The sequence below is a fragment of the Ambystoma mexicanum genome, chromosome 5q, assembly GCF_040938575.1.
Source record: "Ambystoma mexicanum isolate Mex_15411 chromosome 5q, UKY_AmexF1_1, whole genome shotgun sequence".
NCBI lineage: Eukaryota > Metazoa > Chordata > Amphibia > Caudata > Ambystomatidae > Ambystoma > Ambystoma mexicanum.
The window spans coordinates 1181600530-1181625760 of NC_090933.1; the positions used below are offsets into that span (position 1 = coordinate 1181600530).

General features: G+C 42.8%; 1 protein-coding gene across 1 annotated transcript in view; it reads right to left on the bottom strand.

The window, feature by feature from the left end:
* COL22A1 (collagen type XXII alpha 1 chain) overlaps positions 1–25231 on the bottom strand; it is a 1250061-nt gene that overhangs the window by 370194 nt on the left and 854636 nt on the right. Inside the window, exon 18 of the mRNA XM_069621676.1 lies at positions 3086–3139. Within this exon, the coding sequence (XP_069477777.1) occupies positions 3086–3139 (54 nt within the window). The remainder of the gene's footprint in view (positions 1–3085; positions 3140–25231) is intronic.

Sequence of the window (25231 nt, forward strand, 5' to 3'; positions counted from 1 at the left end):
GTGTGGGGGCGGGGTGCTGCATCGCCATGTCTGATTGTTTTGTTTTCTGTTTACAATGTACATTAGTGATTATTTTCTTTTCCTTTTGTGTTAGAATGTACTTTAATGGCCTTATGGCCGAATAAACCTCTCATAGAGCAGCATTGTACATTACCATAAGCCCCAAATGGCTAGATTTGAGGAGAAGCTTCTATATTTTTAAACAAAAAACGTGCCTTCAAGTTAGAGACGCTACACTAAATGAAAGCACACTTTCAATTCCAAACACGTGCCTCTGTCGCTAATTACTGCTAATTACGTTGCCTACAAAGCACGTTTTTATTGCCGAAAATGTACAATTACTTAAAAAAAAATGATAAACACTCCTGAAATCTGTTCCATTAACAATCATTAGTGTGGCTTATTTTGTATTCACGCGACCCTTCTCATCGACTCCATTTCTGAAGGCCATATGTCTCTTACTCCGGGACTGAAGATTGGAGTTGGCTACGATACATTGTTAATCACATTCTACTGGGACAGACACACACCATGTGCAGAAGATGATGATGGATGGGGCCTCTACGGCATTTCAACAAAGTAAGACATTGAGTAAGATGTCAAAAACAGGGATAGAACTGAAGGCTGCCAGATGGTGCTGCTAGGAGCAGTCCAATGAGGCCTGGCCAAAACTCTCCAAGAAGACAGGTCTAATATGAAGCAGAAAACTGAAACATGCATGTAGAGCTGTTCCGCGAGCAGCACCAATGCTCCGAGCTAACACGAATTACATGAAAGTTGCAAAGATGTAGGAGCATATGGCTATCACCAAGCTCTGAGGAAATGCACTGGAGTGATTCAAGGTAAGAGGCAATGTATTGTCTGTAATTATGCATGTAACTTCTTAACTAATCACATACAACTTGCCATGTAGTTCAAGAATTGACCAGGGAACACTAAAGACGGTTCTGATGGTTTTGCACGCCCAATATAATTTCACTATTAGAGAATTGGTGCTGGCGGTGGTATTGAATTGATATGTTATTTCTATCGCGCTTGTACACAAGTATTTCAGAGCGCGACAAGGCAAGGGGGGACAGGGGAGAAGTGCATGGGAGATAGGGAGGGGAGAAGTGAATGCAAGGGGGGAGAAGTGGAAAGTGCGAAGCAAAGAAGAAACAGATAAATAATAATGCATACATAAATAATAAAGGCAATAAACAGTGGTAGTGCAGCCAGCAAGTAGCAAGTGGGTAGACATGGTAGGTCTGATAAGGGCAGGAGGGAAAAGGGTGGGGAGGGACTGTATGGGTACAGATACAGACCCCAGTGCAAGGGGTGGCCAGGAGGCAGGGTGGCAGGGTGGCAGGGTGAGCAGGTACCTGGGCCAGAAGGACAGAGGGTGACCAGGTGCACAGTGCAGAGAGAGAACAGATCAGCAGGGGAGATGGGGGGGGGGGGCGGGGTAAGGGCAGAAGCAAGGAGGAAGGTCTTGAGGTGCTTCCAGAACCGGAGATGGTTCTCCTCAAGTTTTAGAGTGGCAGGGAGGATGTTCCAGAGGGAGGCCCCAGCCGAAGACAGAGATCTACCTCCAGCTAATTTTTTTGAAAAACAACTGACCCTGAGGGAGTTAGAGGTAGAGGAGCAAAGAGTTTGAGAGGGGAGGTATTTGCAGAGGGATAGCTGAAGGTATTTAGGACCCCGGCCCCAGAAGGCCTTGCAGACAATACAGAGGGTTTCAAATGCAATCCTTGCATCCACTGGGAGCCAATGGAGATATTTCAGAGTTGGAGAGATATGATTGCAGGGCTAGAGGCCAAGGACAAGTCTCGCAGTCCTGTTCTGGATTAGTTGCAGAGGGCGGAGAGTAGAGGCAGGTAGATTTAGAAAGAGGCTGTTACAATAGTCCAACCTAGAGAGAACCAGAGATTGGGAGAGAGTGAGCTTCTGGGGGAAGGAGAGGAAAGGCAGAGTATCTCTGTGGAGGTGCAGTAGGAATTTTGACTTTTTAGAGATATCCGAGATGTGGGCGGAGAAGGAAAGTGTGGAGTCAAAGATGATCCCGAGGTTCTTAGCCTCGCAGGTGGGGGTTGGAAGAGAAATACTATTTCTATAGTATTGAATTTGTGGGGGTGAAACAAGCACCTATGCATTCTCTAGGTGATGCTATTTTGTTTATAATGGGGTTCTTATTGAAATAGGTGGAGTTTCTCTTGAAGCCAGTTGTGTGCTACTCAGAGAGTGCTGTCCATTTAGTACATCAAGATTAGGGATTGGAATATGACAGAGTAAATAAAAGAACATAAAAAACAATATTCTTGGTTCTCTTGGGTAGATCTTTGATCTAGAAAGAAACCAATGATTTAGAGGGAGGATAGAAAAGAGCAGATGAACCCGGAATACTCCTCAGCGCAGATTGTCACCCCTAGCCTCCTTGAAAATGTGGCTCAGGGTGACTTGTAGATAACTGCTTAGCATGGTGAGAGATGCACACATGGGATTTTATCAAACACACCATCCTCTCGGTATGTATGTCAAAGACTGAGGACACTAATGAGTGTGGCTGTGTCCAACTATCATCCAGACGCCCCCCTGAAATGCCAGCGATGCCTGCTGCATGCCCATATGGTGTGGAGCATGAGGTCCTCTGTGCTCACAGCAGCCGCACATTGCAACAGTTTTCACCAAACTGCATTTTTATTTTCTGGAAAAAGTAGCATGGTATCTATGTTTGCGAGTTACTAATGAACTAAAAATCGATTAGTGCTCCCACCCTCATACACTGTTTTCTGAATTCTGACACTGATGGCATGCTGGGGTGGTAACAATTCAGCATAATGTAAAACAATTGCTTTTAATAAACCATGACCCAATTTGAAGCATACCATGAGTACCTAAGTGACCTTGAAATTGAAAAAGGAGAAGAACAGAAGGCATGTACAGTGCCTGCATGCAGAATATATAACCACTTCCTAACATACCGTTACTTTAATAAAGCTGCACTGTGACAATGTGAACAGAAATGGCACCTGTGTGCACAACCAATTGTCATGTAGGCCTTGTTTTACTAACTTCTTGTTCTTTCAACAGACCCATCCATACTTACATTTACTCCATCTGTACCAGGTTTCCCAGGATATCCGTCAATACCGCGTTCACCCTGAGGCGGAAAAAAAGAGTATTATCTGTACAAGTCATATTTGTATCCGTTATTTTTAATTATACTAAAAGTTTATAGAAACAAACACATTTTAATTAAAAAGGTATAAATGAATACATGAAAAGGAGCATCTAAAATCATCACATGCTGATAATAGTACATTGTGTGCAATGTATTATATGATATGATATGATATTTTATTTGTATCACGCTCATACACAAGTGTTTCAGAGCGTGAAAATATAAAAGAATTCATAACACATTGCAGTTTATGACACTTTGATTAAGTAAGCGATTTCAATTCTTAGAATGCTTATCTTCCCCTTTCAAACATTTCCTATTTTTTCTCTGCCTATCCACAGTGAGCATCTTACTATCTATGTTAGGTTAGTTCGAACTTTCGGATTCTCCTTATATAACCTACACCGTCAGTTTTCTTTAGGTACCTTTTGCCACTGACCACAATATGACAGAAGAGGCAGCAGGCTTACTCTGAATTTCATGAAGAACCTCCCAAATCAAACATCAGTTCCTCATACATGATCCATTGTAGGAACACAGGTTTTCCATTTTCACATCAGGTAGGTGTGCAGTGGTAGACATCTGTGGTTCCATAAGATTCCATTAGAACCAGACCTCAAAGACTCCCATGAGCACGTGAAATGCTCACACGAGAGCCATGGGGGGATTAGCATCATATGCACCATTCACAGCATAGATATAATAAAAACCACAATGAAAAATGACAACCTAAATTGCCCCTTGCATTGTCTGTTTTCCTTTACAGTACTTAAAATCAGTTTTCTATAATGAAACATGCAGCAATATTAAAGGTATTTCTTTGATGGTAGTGTAATTGCAAAGATGTTATAATGTTGTTCTGTTTAAGGTGGCAAATGCAAATGAAAGGTTGCATTTCTAAATCAAACAGCAGCTTGGAGCCTAGACGGTAAAATTGCAAACATCACACAACAAGCTACAGGATTTGGGGGATGCTGTCCCATGAGGGAAGTGTGGTACTCATTAACACCCAGTTTGTCATTGAGCTCCCCCAAATTCCTTAAAAATATGCAAAACTGCTTCTGAGCAGTGGTATCCTCTCAAATAATCTGCCCTTCCCATCAGTTAGCTCTTCCAGGGTGAAGGAAACATTGCACCCTTTGAGGCTGGATGTCTGACACAAGGGAGAGACAGCAGTCCCACCCCCAACTCAAGCAGTTGGGGGTGGGACTGGATCACAATTGTCGCTGTCTTGTCAGATTCCTACTTCAAAGGAAATTGCACCATTGTAATCAGCGTTTTCAGCACCCATAAATGGGACAGATCTCACATGCAAGAGCAATAACATTGTATGACACCATATGATCTGTTTTCAGGGCACAGAAACTGGAGATGCCGTTTACATGTGGTATTTCATTATTGCCTGTAACCTTTGAATGAACGGTCATAACTATTTTTTATGTTTAAGGTTCAGGGTGAAAAGCTCCATCAGCTGAATGTAAAACAATATTTTTTTCAATTTCAGGTAATTATGTACATTATGCGAATGTCGATATTTTTGTGCATAAATGGTGCATGCCACCGATTAATATATAATAATGTTTATGCCAGCGGGGTCTGTTTTTCTGAGCTGGTCATTTAATGTTTATATAAAAGTTGCCGAAGGAAAAACAACAAAATCGACAATACATCCCACATATTTCGTGCTGAGATTAAAGTTGCATTAATTGATTTGTCTAGGTGAGAGTAATGTGATAAACTGTTCGTAACTTGATCACATGTGGGGCACCTGATGTTCCAGAAAACTACAGTTGTTCAAGTAGGAGGGCAACTGCATTTAGAAATCTCTGCCATTAGACAGCTGAATGAGTACAAAGAGAATAGTTTAGTGTGATGTCACTCAAGAACACTGTTGAATCACGTACATTGACCAATTAGTTTAAAGAAATTGTACACACTTATAAACTGAGTGGTTTCTGATCTACAAACGTTCAAACTCTTATATACTGGGAGAAACTGACTCACATGCTCACTCACTGGCAGGCTGGCTGATGGGGGAAGAAGGAAAGAGGGGACACTTGATAGCAACAGAAAGTAGAAGGGAATAGATTGGTTTCATTTTGACCAATTTTGGGATTAAAAGAAGCACTCTGCAATAGAGGGCTACTTGGGGTTAAGACTCATGCCTTTTAGTGTAAGAGACAGCAGACATGCCCAAACAAGAAAGAAGGGAACCAGACTGTGGTGAGAAACTGATCCCATTTTTCTGATTGGTGCCCAGCGGACCCTAGAAGTGTTGAGTTAAACAAGTCCGCAAGAGGGTTGAGACCTGTCACAGAGACTGCCAAATGATATTCAAATGCAAGTATAATGTCAAGGGAAAAATATTTCTGAAGGAAGGATTACTCAATTAGATTTCAGCCCTTTTTACTTTTGAAAATACTGGGTGGTTGGGGGCGGGGGGAGTGTGTACATCGACTACACATACTGAGGTATGAATACATATTTTCGGACTGTGGTTCTGAAATTATTGATTGATATATAATTGGCCCTATGGTTTGTATACTGGGAGAGCCCCTTCCTCCTTTTCTGTGTAATGGTCAAACACAAAGAAGTCTTATGTGAGACAAAAGAATATCTCACTGTGTGCCTACCTAGACAAATGTAAATATTCAAGTCCATTCTTGGTCACATGACCAAGCTTCTATTACTGGCACTGAACCATTCTAGACAAAGGTGGAAAGGGTAATGAACTGCTACCCATTGCCCACCTTTAAGATTTCTCTTGAAAATGAGAAAGGTGCGCTTTTACACAGTAATGGAAAAGAAGCACATCAGAAGAAAAGCTAGTGAACTGTGTTAATTAGACATGCTTCTAGTTTGTATTTGTATTTTGTATTTATTTATTTGTATGGCGCTCCAAACCTTAAGGTAACTGGACGCAAGCTGTACAAGTAGGCTTTCAATTTAGGTTACAGCAGGTTACAGTCACAACAAAGCATATGCAATGTTTAAGATATTTACAGTTCATAGTAATGTGTGTGGAGACTATTTACAATTACAGTATTTACAGTATTTGCAATGGAAGCAGGCATTAACAGTCACGATGTTTGCAATGTTAGGTGCAGGTGCAGTGTTAGGTGACGGTATGGAATTAGGAGCAGTGTTCAAGTATTTTCATTTGTACAATTTACAGCATAGGTAGGTAACAGGTGACGTGGATATCATAAACAGTAAGATAGGTGCATAGAGTCAATGTTTAGGGTTTAGGAAAGGATACTATAGAATTAATCAGAATTAGCGTGCTATTTTGGTATGGAGTCCTAAGGTGAGACGTCATTAGTTCTGATCCATTTCTGCATGTTATGCCAATTACACGTGATTTACATGTAAGACTGTCAAGTAGCAGGTACTTCAATTGGTTTTGCTAGAACGGGGGAGTAAAGAGTCTTAGATAAGCAAGGATATTCTGATTCACTTTTGTTTTTATCAAATGAAAGCATTATGCAGAGTCCTCATTCATGTTTCAATCTATAGTGGATGGGTGCTCAGAGTTAACCAAATGTATAGATGTTATGTGTGTATTTACGCACATCTATTCAAGTAAATGTTGCCTAGAAAAGTGGTGTGACCAGCATATTGATCAATCTTCAATGAAATTGGAATTTCATAGGTGCATAATTTATTTATATTTAAATTGATTAATTATTTCTATGTATTAATAAATAGACCTTCTATGCAAACCTTTGTGTTTCTTGTCCCAAAAGGGGAGGGCGTCTGTAGGGAATAAGTATTGTTGAAATTGTGTCAACAGGTTCATAAAACTAACTGTATACAATAAATAGAATGTGAGCGCGCCTGGTTTAGGGTGGGTGGGAAATACTGTGGTAGATGTCGCACAATGTCATCATCCTACACCAGTACTTGGGTATTCGAGGAGCAGCACTAACCAATCACCTTAAACCACTTTTAAGCAAAAAATGTGTGCTGCCATTATCACGAGCATCGTTTCTTTCCCTAGTGATGACTTGGACGACCTACTTTGGTGTTCTCTGATGTGTTACATGAATAGGGCACCCAAACTGATGAAATTTACTATTGGATTTGCTCTGTAGCACTGTCAGCCGCAGGTTGCTGGCCCGATAACATACACATTTTCCAACCTATTTTGCAATTACGTGTTGTGTATAGAAACATATACACATATTGTTGAATTGTGAACAATTATAGAGCATTGTTTTAGTTCAAGGTACAAGGATGATTCAGTGAAATATGTTCCCAAAGCTGAGATAAACACAAGATCACACCTGTTAAGGGCTTCATGAGTCTGATTACAGAAACCTGTTCAAGTGCAATTTTGCATGGTGTTAGCAATAGGGCAAATAACACATTCTTAAAATGCACTCATGAAGCATGCCTTACTGCTAATTTGGATTATTATTAGTACTATAGCAAACATTGACTTAGTGCAAAATTGCATTGAAAGAACGAAGGGCTGGTTTTCAAAGGAATTTCCAGTGAGACTTTCCCAGTGCAAACCACTTTTGTAAATCAAGCCCTCAGTGTGTTTTCTGAAGCAAGGCATGACTTCTACTCACTAGTGTCAGAGTAATACATTAAGCATGATAATACCTTTGCTAGCAAACATTATGCCCCCTTTGTAGATCAGTGAGAGTTGCTGTTATGCCCCAACAGCACCTCATGTCTGGCTTCCAATATAGTTGTTTTAGGGGTTTTGTTTTAATAACTCTATCAGAGATGATTTGATAACTCTAGAAGTGATGATGTGATAACTCTATCAGGGATGATTTGATAACTATAGAAGGGATGATTTGATAACTCTATCAGGGATGATTTGATAACTCTATCAGGGATGTTTTGATAACTCTAGAAGGGATGACTTGGTAACTACGTCAGGGATGATTTGATAACTATAGAAGGGATGATTTGATAACTCTATCAGGGATGATTTGATAACTCTATCAGGGATGTTTTGATAACTCTAGAAGGGATGACTTGGTAACTACGCCAGGGATGATTTGATAACTCTAGAAGGGATAATTTGCTAACTCTATCAGGGATGATTTGATAACTATAGAAGGGATGATTTGATAATTCTAGAAGGGATTTTTGATATCTCTATCAGGAATGATTTGATAACTCTAGAAGGGGTGATTTGATAACTCTATCAGGGATGATTTGATAACTCTAGAAGTGATGATGTGATAACTCTATCAGAGATGATTTGATAACTATAGAGGGGATGATTTGATAACTCTATCAGGGATGAATTGATAACTCTAGAAGGGATGATTTGATAACTCTATCAGGGATGGTTTGATAACTCTAGAAGGGATGATTTGATAACTCTATCATGGATGATTGGATAACTCTAGAAGGGATGTGCACTGAGCAATATGGCCTGGACAGACAGCAAACCTACACCTCTTGGTGGGCAAAACAGTGGCGAATCTACCTCGGGCAGTGCTTATGTTTGGCTTGCAGGCTCGCAGAGGTGGGCTGGAGTGCCAGGTACTCTCATTTCCAGTGAGTGTGCAAGTCAGGAAAAGAAGCATGGTTAGGGGAGCAAACAGTACTTCCATCTGGGTACTTGGCACACAAATCTTCCTTGTTGTTGCAATTGGCCACATGGGTGCTGTCTTCTTTTTGGATGAAAGCTTGGATTTCCACTGAATATAGTGGCAGAGATTTTTCTAAATGATGTGTATGTGTTTGAACAATGCCAGGAGTTGCACTGGTGGGAGCAACAGCACAATGGTCACATATGTGCTGGTGATAGCACTGGTACTAACAGTAACAAGAAAGAGGTAAGTGCACATGTCCTCCACATGTCCTGCCTTCATGTCATTATTAAGACAAAGTACTCTGTGTCATAATGCATGTATTGCTAGTATTAGACCCATCATAATGTCTGAATTCGGCCCATCTTAGTCTTGGTGAGAACACTCCATGTAAGCAAGATTAGTCATGGCACCTGCCCTAGAGCTCATGCAAATATTGCCATTTCCCCAGTGCTAAAACCATCTCAAATCTAGACATTGGGATACCATTTCAACCAGCAAGGATGTCCACCTTTATAGTAGACCTACAAACAAACTTCAAACAGCCTAAGTACATCCCCAACATGCAAAGTGACAGGATATCTCAGTTTGTTAAGCTAACACAGTCATTGGTTACAACACCCTCCCTTACACTCGGTTTGACATTTCTATCACATTCCATTTCCACAGTCATATTGTATTCCATAAGGCCATGTTTGCATGATCCAAATTGTAACCATCTCCAATTTTTGCAAACCCATTATATTTGTGATTTGGAAATCCTAGTACAATTACAGTTTGGTAATCCATATAAAATGTTTGAAAATTGTAGTACACTTACAATCTGAATACCCCAAATAAATTCGGGGGATCAGTCTTTCTGAGCGATTGTTAACTTAACTTCTTACAATTCATCATTTCCATTATCATTATTTATGCTGCGGAAACCGATATGAACGTTATTTGATTTAAAAAAACAAATAAAATAAATAAATTCATAAAAATAGACTTCATTTGAATAGCAGACAATGCTAACTGCACTGAGCTAAGCATTATTATTTGGGATTTTGTTTTCAAAAGAAACATTGTAGACTTCTATTATGGCAATAGTTTATTTACCAACTGGTATGTGTATTTATGTGTGCATGATTTAATGCAGCGTTATAATCTGTTACATGCATACATAGGGCCTCACTACAACGAAGGCGCCACGGAATGAATGGTGCTGGTAAGGGACTGGCACCGTTCATTCCAGGCTGCCTCATTACGAGGTCTGCAGCGGATCCCGCTCAGGACACCTGGCAAGACCAGACGTCCTTAGCGTGACCCGCTAGCAGACCAGGATGCTAACAACGGGCCCGTCATTATCAGGCCCATTGTTAGCATCCTCCCCATTCCCATTGAGCCCTATGGGGGCTCAAATGGGAATGGGGATATACCGGGACTGGGTCTGAATTACCGGGCCCTCCAAGGTCGGAATGGGCTTGTAATTCCCTATTCCTGGAACCCGGACCCGGTACCCGGTATGGGGGTAGCCATGCTGCTAAAAATAGCATGGCTACCTCCATTCTCGTAATGAGGTCCATAGTCTTCTTGTAGTGCCAAACATGACAGTTAATAAGGGACAGTGGCAGGTGGCTTACTGATATGCAGATACCTTTGTAATCAAAACCCAGAATCCTCATTCCTGCAAAGCAGTTTTAAATCACACCTTGGTGTTGTTCCTTTATCAGAGAACTATGGATGTGCCACAATCAATGGGCTTGTACAGACAAATAGAGGATATCAAATGTGCAGTTTTAATTTGCATTTGGGTCAATCACAATGACATCAATAGTACATTCTTCTTGCCCTTCTTTCCAACATGTGTTTCGACCTATATGGTATTTTTCAAGGCAATAACATAACATGAATGTCCGATCAAACCATTAAATCATATTTTCTTAAAGAGAAAGTACGGAATTAAATGTTCTGATGCTTATCCCTTCTAGTCTCTCACTCATCTGCTAAGGTGCGTCCGAGTGTTTTATACTCCATGAGTGTGCAGTCATTTCGGTTTCCTGCTGTGATGGAGCCCTGTCATCGTCTGGCGTCCGCACAGCTCACTGACAAAAGTCATTTTCACCACCGCTCAACTGTCTTTTCACTCCCTGTCTCACCCTCACGCCACACTACGTTGTTAACCCTTCATCCTACAATAAGAGTAGGGGGGCTGACACCTTGCTCTGGTTCCATGGGTAAGAATGCGATGTTAGGAATGTGCAAATTCTTTGGTGGAAAAAAAGTACACTGAACTGACCAATTAGCCGATGTGTGGATGATTGTGGGGGCCATAAACCAGAGCACTGAATGATAGTCGATCCATCCACTAATGCTGTAACCCCTTGCAATGATATGATATGATAGTCTATTTATATAGCGCCTATACACAATATTTACAGGTTGGGTGACTGTGATGCCGCTCTGAGCATCCCACATTGTTTTTCAACCTATCATAAAAGCAGAATTAAATCACAGAAATGTCATAATATAGAGAGGTAAACAATAAAATAAAATAACAAATGGCAAAAAAATCCATCAGAGAGAAGTGAGGTATCGTCTGCATCACATGGAAAAGCTTGGTAGCATTTCAGAATTCTGAAATACCAAGGTCTGCACACTGACTAGACGTCCATTCAAACAGAGCACACCTCCAAGTAAAGGTGTCGCTGTGAATCCATCGCGGGTCGCACATCTCCAAACGAAGGCCCATTGGCCATGCAGAAGGTTCGCTATCTTACGCTATCACACATCAACAGGGTAGAAAATTAGATTTTGCCTTTCAGCTACAGAAAATGGAAATGACCTCTTATGTATTCATATGAAACCGAACATCAGAAGATGTTAGTAGAGAAAGCGGCGAAATATGGGCTTAAATTATGCAAATCAAACGTCCCAATTGGATGGCCCTGTCATCGTTCATGGCAGGTGTGAAGAAGGCAATATACAAGAGGTGTATAGGAGTATTTGAATGATCCAAGGGCGCATGCATTATTGCCTGGTTAATGGGTAGCAGCTTAAGCGAAAATTGTGAGATCTACTGTTGCCCATCACTGCTAGATGTGTTTGTGGATGGACATGAAATAGTGAGGCGAGACGTTAATAAACATTTTGCATCCTGCAAGATATACGCTTATTCTGCAAAACATTTTCACGACATTGGTACGGGACAAGAGTTCACCATGGAGTAAGCTATGGATGCAAATTGAAAAAAAGGCACCTTCTTTTTGTGAATTAAATTGGATTCTGGTAGCTTGATACTTGATAGCAGTTTGACCCAATAGTGACACCATCGTCACACTTCAGTGTGACTTCCATTGCTTATGGTTAGAGGCACAGACTTCAGCAAAAACGCCCATACAGAAGAGAAGGGAATTCCTTAAAATGTAAAGCCCACCTGTGATTAAAATAGGTACACGGTGCAGAGATGATAAAAGCTTCATTTGCGCCAAAGGAAATTAATGCAGAACAAATCCACTAACGTTTTCAAATAAGCGTAGAATGTTGGATATGTATATACACATTTAAAGTGTCAGCAAAGAGTAAGTTAAAGTGACTAACAAGATGATGTTTTCAGCCATAATCATCGTACATACTAAACGTAGTCTTGAATCCTGGGGCATGTGTGCACTCTTGAACATAGCCTGGTAGGCAGCTCTGTTGGTTTGATAAGGAGTGTGGGCACATGTATTTGAAACTTGAGGGAATTTAGGAGGGCAGCAAGGGATTTGTTGGTCAGAATGAGGACCCTGTAACCTGCAAACAAAATATCTGTTCAGCACAAGTAGTCTGATTGTTGCAAGTGAGATTTAGAGGTGCTTATCGAATCAATGAATCAAAAGAAGCTAGGGTTTTGGGGGTTTGGTTGCCTGGTAACATGGGTTGTGGAAGGGTACAGCCACAGAATAGACAGCAATATTAACAAAGAGGCCCAGTAATCCGATTCCACCAGACATGGCATTTGGCCATGGATAGTCTCCATGGCCATTGAGTCGGCCGCTGTACATGTTGCAATAATTAGGCTAAATACAGTGGCCCTGTAGTCATTGCCTCAAGCTGTGGCCCATACCCCGTCACTAGTAAATAACACTGCCTCATCAGAAATGGCATTAAGCACTGTCCACATTGCAAGAAACCGCATTGGGGCTTAGGGTTCATGCTGCTGCCTTGCAGGTCATACAAGAGGTTGTTGATCCGTTCAAGGACAACAGTTCTCTGTGTATGTACTGCAACGAATGCCACAGCCTTAGAAAACGCTATCACAGAACTAGGCTTTTCACTGCATATCTCTGATCCAACGCACTGCAAAGGCAGAACTGTGGACCGGGTAGTAGACCTAAATTGCAATACAAAAATACTCTTAAACTCTTGGTGTGCTTGCTCAGACCATAATGTAATTTCCATTGAGGTCCAAGACACGAGGCAATCATTACCTAAGGGTCAACTAGCTCTCCCAGCCTTAACCAGAAACAACGGCCTGATCGCTCTGGAGAGTATACTTCCCCTAATTCAACCCATCACCCATCCACAGAAGAACTGAGACATAGATCCCACCAAACTGGTGGACACATATAATCAGAACCTACTCCACGCCCTCGACCAACTAGCTCAGCTTAAACTGAGGAAGCCAGACAACTAGCACACCTAAACAAATGGTTCACATTGGATTTGATGGCACTGCGTAAAATCAAAAGGTGCTCAGAAGCTACCTGGAAAAAAAGGCAGTCCAAAGTAAGGAAAACTTCACTGCTGCCTCCAATGCATATGAAGCAATAACAGAATTCACAATTCCAAATCTAGTACCAAAGAGCTCTTCACTATCCTTAAAGAGCTGGAGTCACCCATCTCCCCACCAGATTTGTGCAATAAAGATCCCCTTTGGTGTGCCACCATCCAAAAGGCCCTATTGGACAAAATCGCATTATTACAAGCGGAAATTGACACAAAATAAATCTGCCTCGCTTCTACTGCCAAATCTAGTGAATGGACGCGACACACTCCAAACATAGCACCAACCTTTGAATTTACCCCTGTCACACCCAAAGAGGTAGAAACCATCATCGCAAGACTTAATCCATCCAGATGCCAAGGCGACATATGATCTGCCACAATTATAAAGGAGGGAGCTAAAGAATTTGCTCCCTTCATCACCTCCTTCATCAACTCGTCATTAGCCTCATGCACTGTCCCCAACAATCTCAAAAATGCCTGGGTCATGCCCCTCATCAAAAAGCCTAATCTCGACCCCAGCATTTCCACCAATTACAGACCGGTTACAATGGAGCCCTTTCTTTTGAAAATACTAGATAAAGCAGCCTACATCTGGATACAAAACCATCTCAAAGCCAATAATCATCTGGGCCTCCGGCAATCCAGTTTCAGGCCCAGACACGGCACTGAGACAGCCCTCCTGGACTTAAAAATCCAGATGGATGAGGCCAGGGTCATACTCCTCTTACTCAACCTGCTGGCAGCGTTCAATTTAGTAGATCACAATATATTAACTACTCATCTTACTACAGCAGCCTCCTTTTCCACCAAAGCTACAGCTTGGGCCCACTCCTTTCTCTCTAACAGATCTATGAGGGCTTTTTCCCCAGCTGCATATGCAGAATCCGGAATCCTCTCCAATCACTTGCGGTGTCCCACAGGGTTTGTGTGTTTCCCTAACCCTTTTTTCACAAAGCTCTTGTTCGAACACTTAGATGACCTTGGTGTATCCTATACCAACTACGCAGATGATACGCACATTCTCATTACACTCTCAGGCACATACGACACAGACTCAATACTCCTAAGCGAAATACATAGCAAAATCCAAGCTTGGATGGCCAAGCATGGTCTCTGTCTCAATGATGACAAGACCGAGCTACTGCTCATCGGCTCTAGGCAAAGATTCAACAAGTTAGGTCTCCAGTATACCTCCTTCAAAAACGATGGGAATAACATCAAAGTCTACAAGGATGCCAAAACTCTAGGAGTCTATCTGGACTCGTCCCTATCTCTCTACAGACAAGTAAACACAACAGCATCAACAACTGCCTACACGTCCAAACTAATAAATGCATGTAGACACTTCCTGTCCACCAATAGTTGCATCACCCTGGCAAGAGCTCTTATACTCTCTAAATTGGACTATTGCAATACTCTATACTTAGGTACTAGTCGGGGAAACCTAGACAAGCTACAAGTACTGTAAAATAATGCCCTTAGAGCAGCCCTAAACATTCCTCGCTCTAACCACATCTCACAAACCCCACAGAACACCAACTGGCTCCCAATACAAGACAGGGTCACTTTCAGAACCCTAATGATCACCAACAAATGTCTGAATAACTCAGCCCCCAAGTACCTGGTCGACAAATTCTCTAGAAAGGAATCTTCTAGACCTACCAGAGCCAATTATGGTCACTGCTTTAACATCTCTAAATTCAAACTGACTAAAGCTGGAGGATCTGGCTTCCGAGTGCTAGCAGCCAAGATTTGGAATGCTCTGCCCCTTGCCCTAAAGGTAGAACCTTCTATCCCGTCCTTCCGTAACAAGCAAAATCATGGCTCTTCTCCCAGTCCAATCAATGACACACCTCACCCTCGTGATTGCTGCTTAACCGTTGGACTAGAACGACCATAGCCTAGATATGTAACACTAGGAGAGCATCCTGAAGGTCCCACCTCAGAACTTTACCAGCAATGGATAAGAACATTGTATATATCTGCTTTCTAAATTTTATGTCTACCGTAAATATGTGACTTGATCTGTAACACAAGTACCTTTTTGTTCAGCACTGCAGATTTTCTGCCACTTTTTGTCTACACCTGTCCTGGTAATTTCATTACCAGTTTCTTTGTAACAATTGTTGTACATTCAAGTAAAATCAGCCAGATACCTCAGGTTTTGGCGCGCTATATGAGCAAATAAACTAAGCAAACTAAACTAAACGAAGAACTAAAACAATATAATCCTATAGACTCCAACTACTTTACATTTTTGCATGAAGTAGTCAGACTCTATACGATTCTCCAACATTTTCTTTAGCATTATGTTCCAGGCTAATGGACATAATGGATCTGTTGTATGGTATAGATAAAGAAAAAAGTGATAGAAATGATTTGCTGTCCCAAATACTTTGTGTACCGTGTATGGTAAATGTTTCTGTCCCTATTTGTGATAAAATATCAGCAGACAAAAACTGTGTAAACAAATGAGGTGTGTTACCTTCCCTGTGCTCCTTTATTCCTTATTATGGTGGTTGTGCTTAAAAGAGCTTTTGTTCTATAGCTTTTTTATTTTTTTTGTGTTTTTTCTTTTGACTACTACCACATGATTTTCTACATGCTCTTATTTATTTATTTTTTTATTGGGTATTTATAAAGCACTGATACGTCAAATGGTGTTTCAAATCACCACAAGACAAAAAGGGGGGGGGGCATGGGAGAACACAACAATAACGGCCCTACTAGGCCTTGTGGCATTTGGATCATGCAAGTGCAGTAACAAGAAGTGCAGGGGAAGGCGAGTGGAGAAGTGCAGGTCAGGACGTAAGGGATCATGCAAGGGTGGGAGGGAGTGGGGGCAGAGTGGTGGCATACAAGTGCAGGGGGGAGAAGTGAGGAAAGAGGAGGTCCCCTGGGGCTAGGCAAGTGACTAGCTAGGTTAGGCAAGTGCCTGGTCAAGGGGAGACCAGGTTGGCAAGTGCCAGCGGATGCAGGAAGTGCAGCCACTGAGGCCCACATGCTAAGTGCGAAGATGGGGGTGGACCAGGCTCAGTGGGGATGCGCCCAACCAGCCTAGTCAGAGGAATAATACCAAGGGCAAGTGCAAGTTGGGATGACTGGGGTGCTGGGGTAGACCGAGCGGGGTGGGCCTGGTGCCCTGTAGGACTTTGAAGGGTCCAGGGAGCCAGTCACAGAGGGAGGAAGAAGAGAAAAGGAAGGTCTTGAGAAGCTTCCTTAACTTAAGGCGAGCCGGCTCAAGCCTGAGGGGGGTAGGGAGGCCCTTCCAGACAGGGAGGCTCATGTCAAGGAAAGAAAACTATTCCTCACTCTTTGCTAAGAAAAAGCGTCTGATCTGCAGAGAGTTGGAGCTAGAGGATGGAACAGATGTAGCAGGGATGTAGCAGGGAGTTATTTAGGGAGAGAGAGTTGGATGTAGCAGATTCCCAGACCCCACAAAGCCTTGTGGATGATGCAGATGGTCTTGAATTCAAAGACACCAGGGAGCCAGTGGAGAGATGTTAGGGCTGGAGAGATCCGGTCCCCGGGCTTGAGGGCTTGAGGCCAAGGATAACACTTGCAGTCCTATTCTGGATTAGTTGAAGGGGCGAAGAGAGGATAAACATAGATTGAGGAAGAGGTTATCGCAGTAGTCCGGCTTAGAGAGGACCAGCGCTCTGGAGATAAAGTGTTTTTGGGGAAGGGGAGGAAAGAGAGAATACCTCTGAGGAGGTGCAGCTGAAAGTGGGCCTTCTTGGCAAGATCCACAATGTGAGGTGAGAAGGAGAGATAGGAGTCGAAGATGAGGCCAAGGTTTTTAGCCTTAGAAGAAGGTGAGGGGAGGGCACCACGGAGGGCAGCCAGACAGTAGGAGGGAAGGAGAGAGCAGGGGTCCCAATGAGAAGGATCTCAGTCTTACTGGCAATAAGGCAGAGATCTTTAGCAGAACACCATGCCTGAATAGCACTCAGACAGTCAGGAATGAGAGAGGAAGAAGAGGAGGAAGTGGAGGGAAGCTAGAAGGAGAGCTGGTGTTGTCTGCATAACACTGGGAGTGCGGAGAGAAGTCGGAGGGCAGGTGGGCCAGAGGGGCAAGGTAGATGTGGAAGAGCAACGGTGAGAGGATAGAGTCCTGAGGGACGCCGGAGGTGGAGAGTGTGGTGGAGGAGAGGAAAGGGCCCAGTTGAACCTGGGAAGGTCGTTCAGATAAGAAAGAGGTCAATCAGTCCAGTACCAGGTCCATTATGCCAAGGGTATCACAGAGCCGATCTATAAGGGTGGCATGGTTGACTGTATCAAAGGCAGAGGAGGGAACAAGAAGGATGAGAACAGAGGGAGAGTTGGAATCAAGATTAGAGAGCAATTCTTCATGGGTGTTCAGGAGAGCAGTTGCAGTGCCTCTAGATGCTCTGAAGCCAGACTGGAGGTTGTGGAGACAACCAACAGATTCAGTGTGGTGGATCAGTTGGAACATGACCAACTTCTTCAAGAGTTTTTCCAGGAAGGGGGTAAGGGTGGTAGTTAGCCAGGAGGAAAGGGTCACCAGAAGTTTTTTTAAGGAGCAGGAGCACAAAGGGGTGCTTGAAGTGTAAAAGAGGGGGGGGGGTCAGTGGCAAAGGAGTGAATTCAGAAATCAACCAAGACTGGAGCAAGAGAGGCAATGTTGTCCTTGATAGTTCTATAGGAACAAGGGGGCATCTGCTTGGAGGAAACATTCATAGCAAGGACTTGTTCAGAGACCTCATCCGGTGCTATGGGCGAGAACGAGGAGAGTAGGAGGAAAAGGGGTGGGGGGGCCAAGGGAGGCTTGAAAGTGGGGAGGGAGAAGGGAGGAGAGTAGAGGAGAGTGAGGACAGGATGTCCAATGGTTTGGTAGTGAAGTGAGAGGCCGGTGCAGAGTACCTGAGATGGCAGAGGAGAAGTGGAGACTGCAGTAGGATTGGCGACTTCCTTGCAGATTTTGAACAATTCAGCCATGTTGTTGGTGGCTCCAGAGATGCTGGCTTGGATATTGGCCCTCTTCTTCGAGTGGATGGAGAGTCTGTATTTCCTTTGGAGTTTGCGGCAGGCCAGTCTCCCAGTGGAGCGCTTGAAGCAGCAACTTCCATTCAGCAGCTCTACAATCGCGTTTCAGAGAGGTTAGGTGGGAGTCATACCAGGTGTAGGCAGGCTTCATGCTGTTCCTCATGACAGGGGCAAGAATATCCAGGGTGTTGTAGATGTAGAGGTGAAGGTTAGAAGGGCTCTATCATTGTGAGAGTCAGTGGCTGGAGAGGGAGAGGAATGAATCTTGTGGGAAAAGCAACAACTGAAACTTGCTTCATCAGTTGAATGATGGAGAAGGAGACTGGCATTGTGGGCAGAGGCTTAGCCGGGGACCCAAGAGACCCAGATGAGAGGAAAGGAGAGCACGGTCAGACCATGAGAGAGCTGTAAGGAGAGGGTTGTAGATGGGGATGTCTGCTGAGATGAGAGCATCAAAGGTGTGTCCGTCTGAGTGGTTCAGACCGGAGGGTAGAATGTTGAGGGAAAGAGAATCACAGATGTTGTGGAAGAGTCCAATGGCCACATCAGGATCATCAAGGAGGAGAAGCTTGGAGGTAGAGGCCAGGAGAGAGTCAATGTGAGGATAGGTGAGACACCAAAACTGACTACGAGGCATTCAAAAGAAGAGTAGGCGTAAGAGTAAGAGTGTGTATGATAGTAGCAGAGACCCATTCAGCAAATATCAGGGCCACTCTGCCTCCATAACGGTTACGCCTTGAATTAGAGTGTACTGAAGCCCTCAGGGAGCAGAGAGTCAAAAACAGTGACAGAGTTGGCATTGAACCACATCTCAGTGAGAGTGAGGATGTCAAGGTCAAAGTCTTCTAGGAGATGACCGATGTCAAAGGAGTGCCTAACAGTAGAGCAAGAGTTCAGGGTAGCTAAGTGAAGCTGTTTGCCACCTTTCACGGTCTTCTGAGGAGGGATAGAGGGATGTGGTACAACTGTCGATGGTGGCGAAAGGGGCTTGGAGATGGCATAAGGAGGAGTGGCAAGAGAAGGGAGAAGTTGATGAGAGACAGAAGATGACTATCAAGAAGAGGAGGTTGGGATCATGACAGTGCCATTCTGGTAGACATTAATGATGCACCTAGAGGATGGGAAGTGTGCGAAGAGTACTTCCCATCTGGTTCCACCATTAATGGCGAGTAAGGGGAGATGACTGAGACGATATGGGGAGTCCATAGGTCCGGAGAGGAAGCGACAACGAGGATATCAATGACAGTCTGTCTGGTAGAAGCATTGACATAGGTGTAGCATGGGCAGGTCTGGGTTGGAGACCAGGAGATCTTTCTTGAATGCTTTCCTTCCAGCCTTCAAAAGAGAGGTAGGATAGGTGATAGAGCAGCAGTTAGAGTAGATAGAGGAGATGGAGAGCACTATGGAGGGAGAGGGGAAAGGGCAGAGAGATGGAAGGGGGAGAGAGAGAGATGGAGGAACTGCACAATGCACGATGAACTCAACAGGTTGCCAAGCAGCAAGACAGGCAAAGACGAATCAGGTGCTTAATGTCACAAAGGTCTTCAAACAGGGTATTTTGCTGCACAAGCAGCAGAGGAGGAATGAAGGTGATGTGGAATTAACACTTCTCCAGAATATGAGAAAAGTGCCTAGAATCACCAGTCAGAAGGAACTGCTTGTGATTGCATTGTTATGGCAACTTGAAGCTCAAGGGGCTGCAATGTCTGGAACAGAGCCAAGCTGATGAGTGGCCATTTACAGATTTGTGGCTGTTCCTGGGTGTCTTGAGTATCCAACCTCCAACAGAGGACTGTCGACACAGGGGATCATGAGGCACCAGGTTCCACTTATGCTTCAAACACCACTATTCCTGCATAGGCCAAAACTCATATATGCAGTGCACCCTCACCTTCTCTGCTTCCCCACTCCGGGTTGCAAATGGAAACTACACAGGAGTGATGCAGCTCAGGCCCTCAAATTCCAGCAAACCAAGGAAGTGATTAACAGTCAGAAGGATGTTATTCAACAACAATCTGGCAAAGGAAGCTTGCCCACAGCCTCAGAAGAGATATCCACCAGGGCTCCCAGACATGCAATAGTGGGACAAGGTACTTTCTAGCGGATTCATACCTCTGTGGGATCAGTGCAGAAATATCAATGCAGTGACTCCTCAGCAGACCAACATGGCAGCCCGGCCTACTTCGTGGCAGAGGCAAGGCCACTCAATGCCCTTAATCTGAAAAGAGGTGGGCACAGGCCGCCCCCCATGGCAGCAGACCTCTCCTAGGACTCTTCCCATAGGGATCTATGCACTTCTGCAGGCACAAGCTAGGTCCCAGCCAAACAGGTTGTTAAGTGACTTCAATTCAGCACTCCAACTAAGTCAATGCCTAGCCTGGTATGCCCAAGGGAAGCCCTTATCTATATATTTTTATGACAAGTTCATAGATCTGGATGATAAACCCTTGTATAACGCGCCTCTCTTTGAATCCCCCTGGCCTCACTGAGCCAAGAAGTAGGTTTGTTTTGCAAATTAAAAAATGTATTTGAAAAATTAAATAATATATATATATATATTCAGTGAAAAAAACTTTGTTAAAGGGACGTTATGGTTAAGTTGCGCTACTAAAAACCTATGAAATTCAGTGAAAAAACTTTGTTAAAGGGACGTTATGGTTCCAAGTAAAAACGAAAAACCCTTGAAATTCGCCAGTTATGGTAAGCTAAGGAACCATAACTCGCGCCACCACCGTGCACTGCGAAGACTAACACCCAGGACATCAAAGATGACATCACATATTTCATAGTTTTTTCATAATTTTTTAGTAGCACAACTTAACAATAATGACTTTATATACATGTCATATGGGACTGACTAGATCTCTTCTTATGAACTTGATGTCCGCGAACTTATCAAAAACTGTGGGGGGGGGGTGGTGGGGTATGTTTGATTGTTATATCATAATATAGGACAATTTAACAAATTCAAAAAGCAGCACAAAAAACACATTATATATAGTAATACATAAGAAATGTAACCCATATATGTAACACACTAACCATTCATTTAAATACAATATGTTCTGAAATGGAATATACCACAAGAACATAAATTGGCTTCCAACATAATTACCTCACATACACAACAGAACTGAGAACAAGACCAGACCCACTGAATACATAGGACTTATCTTACCAGAAATAGTAAGTGTACTTCATTTTACTCATATATTTATAAACTTTCTGTATTAGATTAAAAAATATATTATCTTTTTTTTTTTTCTCACAGAAATGTCTAGTACTCTGGAATGGCTAGAGGATAATTCCCCACATGAAGAAATGTCACAAGATAGTGAAACTAATGGTAAACACTTTATAATATAAACCATTTATTTATTATTTTTTTTATATACATTTAACATATATATTATTTTTTTGTACAGAGCATACCAAAATAGAAAAAACTTCAGAAAACCCTGTTATGGATCACAGTCTTCACAACATAGAAGAAAAAATGTATTGTTGGCTAATTTTAATAATTTAAAAACTTTTGTAGAAAATCATTTCAAACCAAAAACCTTGTACCATTGCCCCACATGTACTTGTCCCTCCTCACCATATCCCAGTCAATTATCCCCAAACCCTCTCCATAATCTAAAACATTTTGATGAGATTTCCATCCCTTCTTCACCTAATACCAATCATGTTGAAACCCTAAATTCTCCTGTTTTTGTTTCTGTTTCTGCCTCACCTTCTCTGTCATAAATTATTAATATATGTTAAATAAAGTTTAATTTTTATATTGTATTGTGAATAGTTTCCGTTTTTTTTTAAAAAACAATAAAAGTGTCCGCGGACATCGCGAGTGTTCTGAAATGTTCGTACATAAACGAAAATGGAGGTGTCCTGAAGAAAACCACACCTGTTCGTACTGTTCTCTAGCAAGTTGACACTGTTCTAAGAAATGTTCGTAAAGAAACAAAAATGATGTGTCCTGAACAACACTACAACTGTTCGTAGTGTTCGCTAGCAACATGAAACTGTACTAAGAACACACGAGGTGTCCTGAATTGTTCGTAAACAAACAAAAATTAAAGTGTCCTAAAGAACACTATACCTGTCCGGTACTGTTCACTAGCATGTTCAAACTATTCTAAGAACGCTATTGGTGTCCTGAAATGTTCGTACGTAAACGAAAATGGAGGTGTCCTGAAGAACACTATACCTGTTCGTAGTGTTCGCTACCCAATTGAAACTGTTCTAAGAACACAATTGGTGTCCTGAAATGTTCGTACATAAACTAAATTACACGTGTCCTGAAGAACACTATATCTGTCCTTACTGTTCGCTACCAAGTTTAAACTGTTCTAAGAACACACGCGGTGTCCTGAAATGTTCGTTTCACGTGTGACGCACTTTTAATTACTTCAGAACCCGAACAGTGTCCGTAGGACATCAATGCGCATGCGCTAACCAATCTCTGTGCACTTGGTGTCCTGTGGACAGGCGCTTCCTTCGCAGACTAGTTCGCGAATGGATCATATGACCGCGCCCACGCTCATCGTCTGTCCTAAATTGCGGACAGTGTTCGTGTCCCCGAACAATTTAAAAATACATTTTCAGTTAATCCATAATATTTTTCAATAAAATCTCACCATGGCACAAGTCCCACTTAGCAATCTTGAGTTTCTATGTACCTTTTGAAACTTTCCGATCCTTTTTTTGTGTTCGATCTGTCCGCGGACAGTGCGCATGTCCGCGAACCGCGCACAAGCACCCCTATAAAGGACCACGCCCAAGAGCTTATTCCCATTGTGTGTCTGGCTATTCTTCAGAACACAGTGATTTTTGCTGCCACCTGCAGACTACACCATCATCGAGATGGCCTCCTTGGCTGCTGAACTGCCACTTGGTGCTGCACCTGCTTCAGCACCACCCCCACCCCCTCCACCACCACCACCTCCCCAAGGGCCTGAAGAGGGGAACAAGAGTGAGGATGCGGAGGAGGAAGAAGAGGATGATGAGAATGAGGTAGAGGAAAACCCTACTACCCGCACTAGGCGTGAGTCTTGGGTGTGGCGGTTATTTACCATTCATGGTAATGTTCCTAAGGCTCGTGCGAACCGTGTTACCTGCAATGAGTGCAAAATGATACTCAGTCGCGGGAAGCACGGTAAGTACAGCTTTGGGACCACTACTATGAAGCGACACCTGAGGTCATTTCACTCTGGGGCTATTCGCAGGGTTGTACCTTGCGAAGAATGTAGCAGGTTGATTTCCTCTACTTCATCCTCTGTTTCTGATCCTGTCACCACAAGGACCACCTCTGTGGGACAGCGTCTTCCTCAAGCTGCCTCACAGGCCATACAGAATGCTGATGACCCTTACCTTTCGAGGGTCACAGTTGTATGTATGCACTGTGACACAGTACTCTGCAGGGGGGAGCGACTTCGGAGTGCTTTTGAGACTATCGTCTCAGAGCACGAGAAGACCTGCTCACTACCCAAATAAAACCCACTCTACATCTTCCTCTCTCAGCTCGCCCTTTCTTATCCCTGTGGTTGGTCCCCCCCCCCTTTACCCTCCTTTACCCTCCTCTCCTAGTGTGTCGTGTCTGAAAAACCAAAAAAAATACAAAATTACAAAAATCAAAAAAAAAATAAGGCTCTTTTCAGAGCTGCCTTTCCCAGTTAAAAAATAGAAGTGAAAATAAATGAAGCAGGGCTCTTTGTATTTTTTAGAAGTCCGCGGACAGTTCGCGAACATTAAAAAAATTGGGTTGCTACTCCATCACAAACATTGTAATTTTCTCTGGAAAGAAGTGGTGGCTCTGAAAAGAGCCTTTGGGTGGTGTTTGTAAGTCAAAAATTGTAAATGCTTAACATCTACTTCAAAATCGTTGTTGTAATTCCAAAAAAGGTCGCAATGCATTTTGTACATTTCTCAGAAAAATCTGATTGCCAGCATAAGTAAGATGGATTCCATCTCTGCGAAAAATGTATGTACTACAAAACATAATATTTTCATTGTGAAAAGAAGACATGCCAAAATCTCTTAGAAAGGCACAAACAGCCTTATTAACATTGCGCCTTGCTTTTTCCATTTGTGGACCAAATGAAGAAGAACGAAGCCACATTTGTCTCTGCGCAATCCGTGAAAATATCACTTGAGAATTAGGAAACATGTCGATAACCTTCCTAAGTCATTCTTTCATAGCAAATTGCAAAAAAATTCCAGTCACATGTCCTAAACTGTTCCCTCCACAATGAATTACAATTATGTCTGGATGTTGCTCTATCTCCAAAGTAGCACAGAGAGGTAGCAAGTCCAACCACTTCATTCCACGTACTCCATGCCAGTGTACTTCCACATGTGGGAATCCAAGATCTACAGCTACTCCACAGCTTTCTGCATGCAGCTTCAACCAATGTATCCACGAATCTCCTAAAATCCAAACAATCTGTTTTCTGAAACACACAGCCATAGCTATCTTTTGTTCTCTCAGCAAAAAGAGTATCTGAGAAAATCTCTCCTGGCACAATACACCCACCAAACTTTCCTGACCAATCCCTTTCAGTGCTTATTCTCATTTGCATGACTTCTGAACCCAAAAATCCCCAGATGTAACTCCCGATGTCCGCGAACTACCGCCATGTCCACGGACATATCGTAACATGAACAGCCCTTCTACCATTTTCACTACACTCTCTCTGCCATTCCCTCATTGGATGTACCTCAAAAATCACATGACCGTGCACCAATCACATTCAAG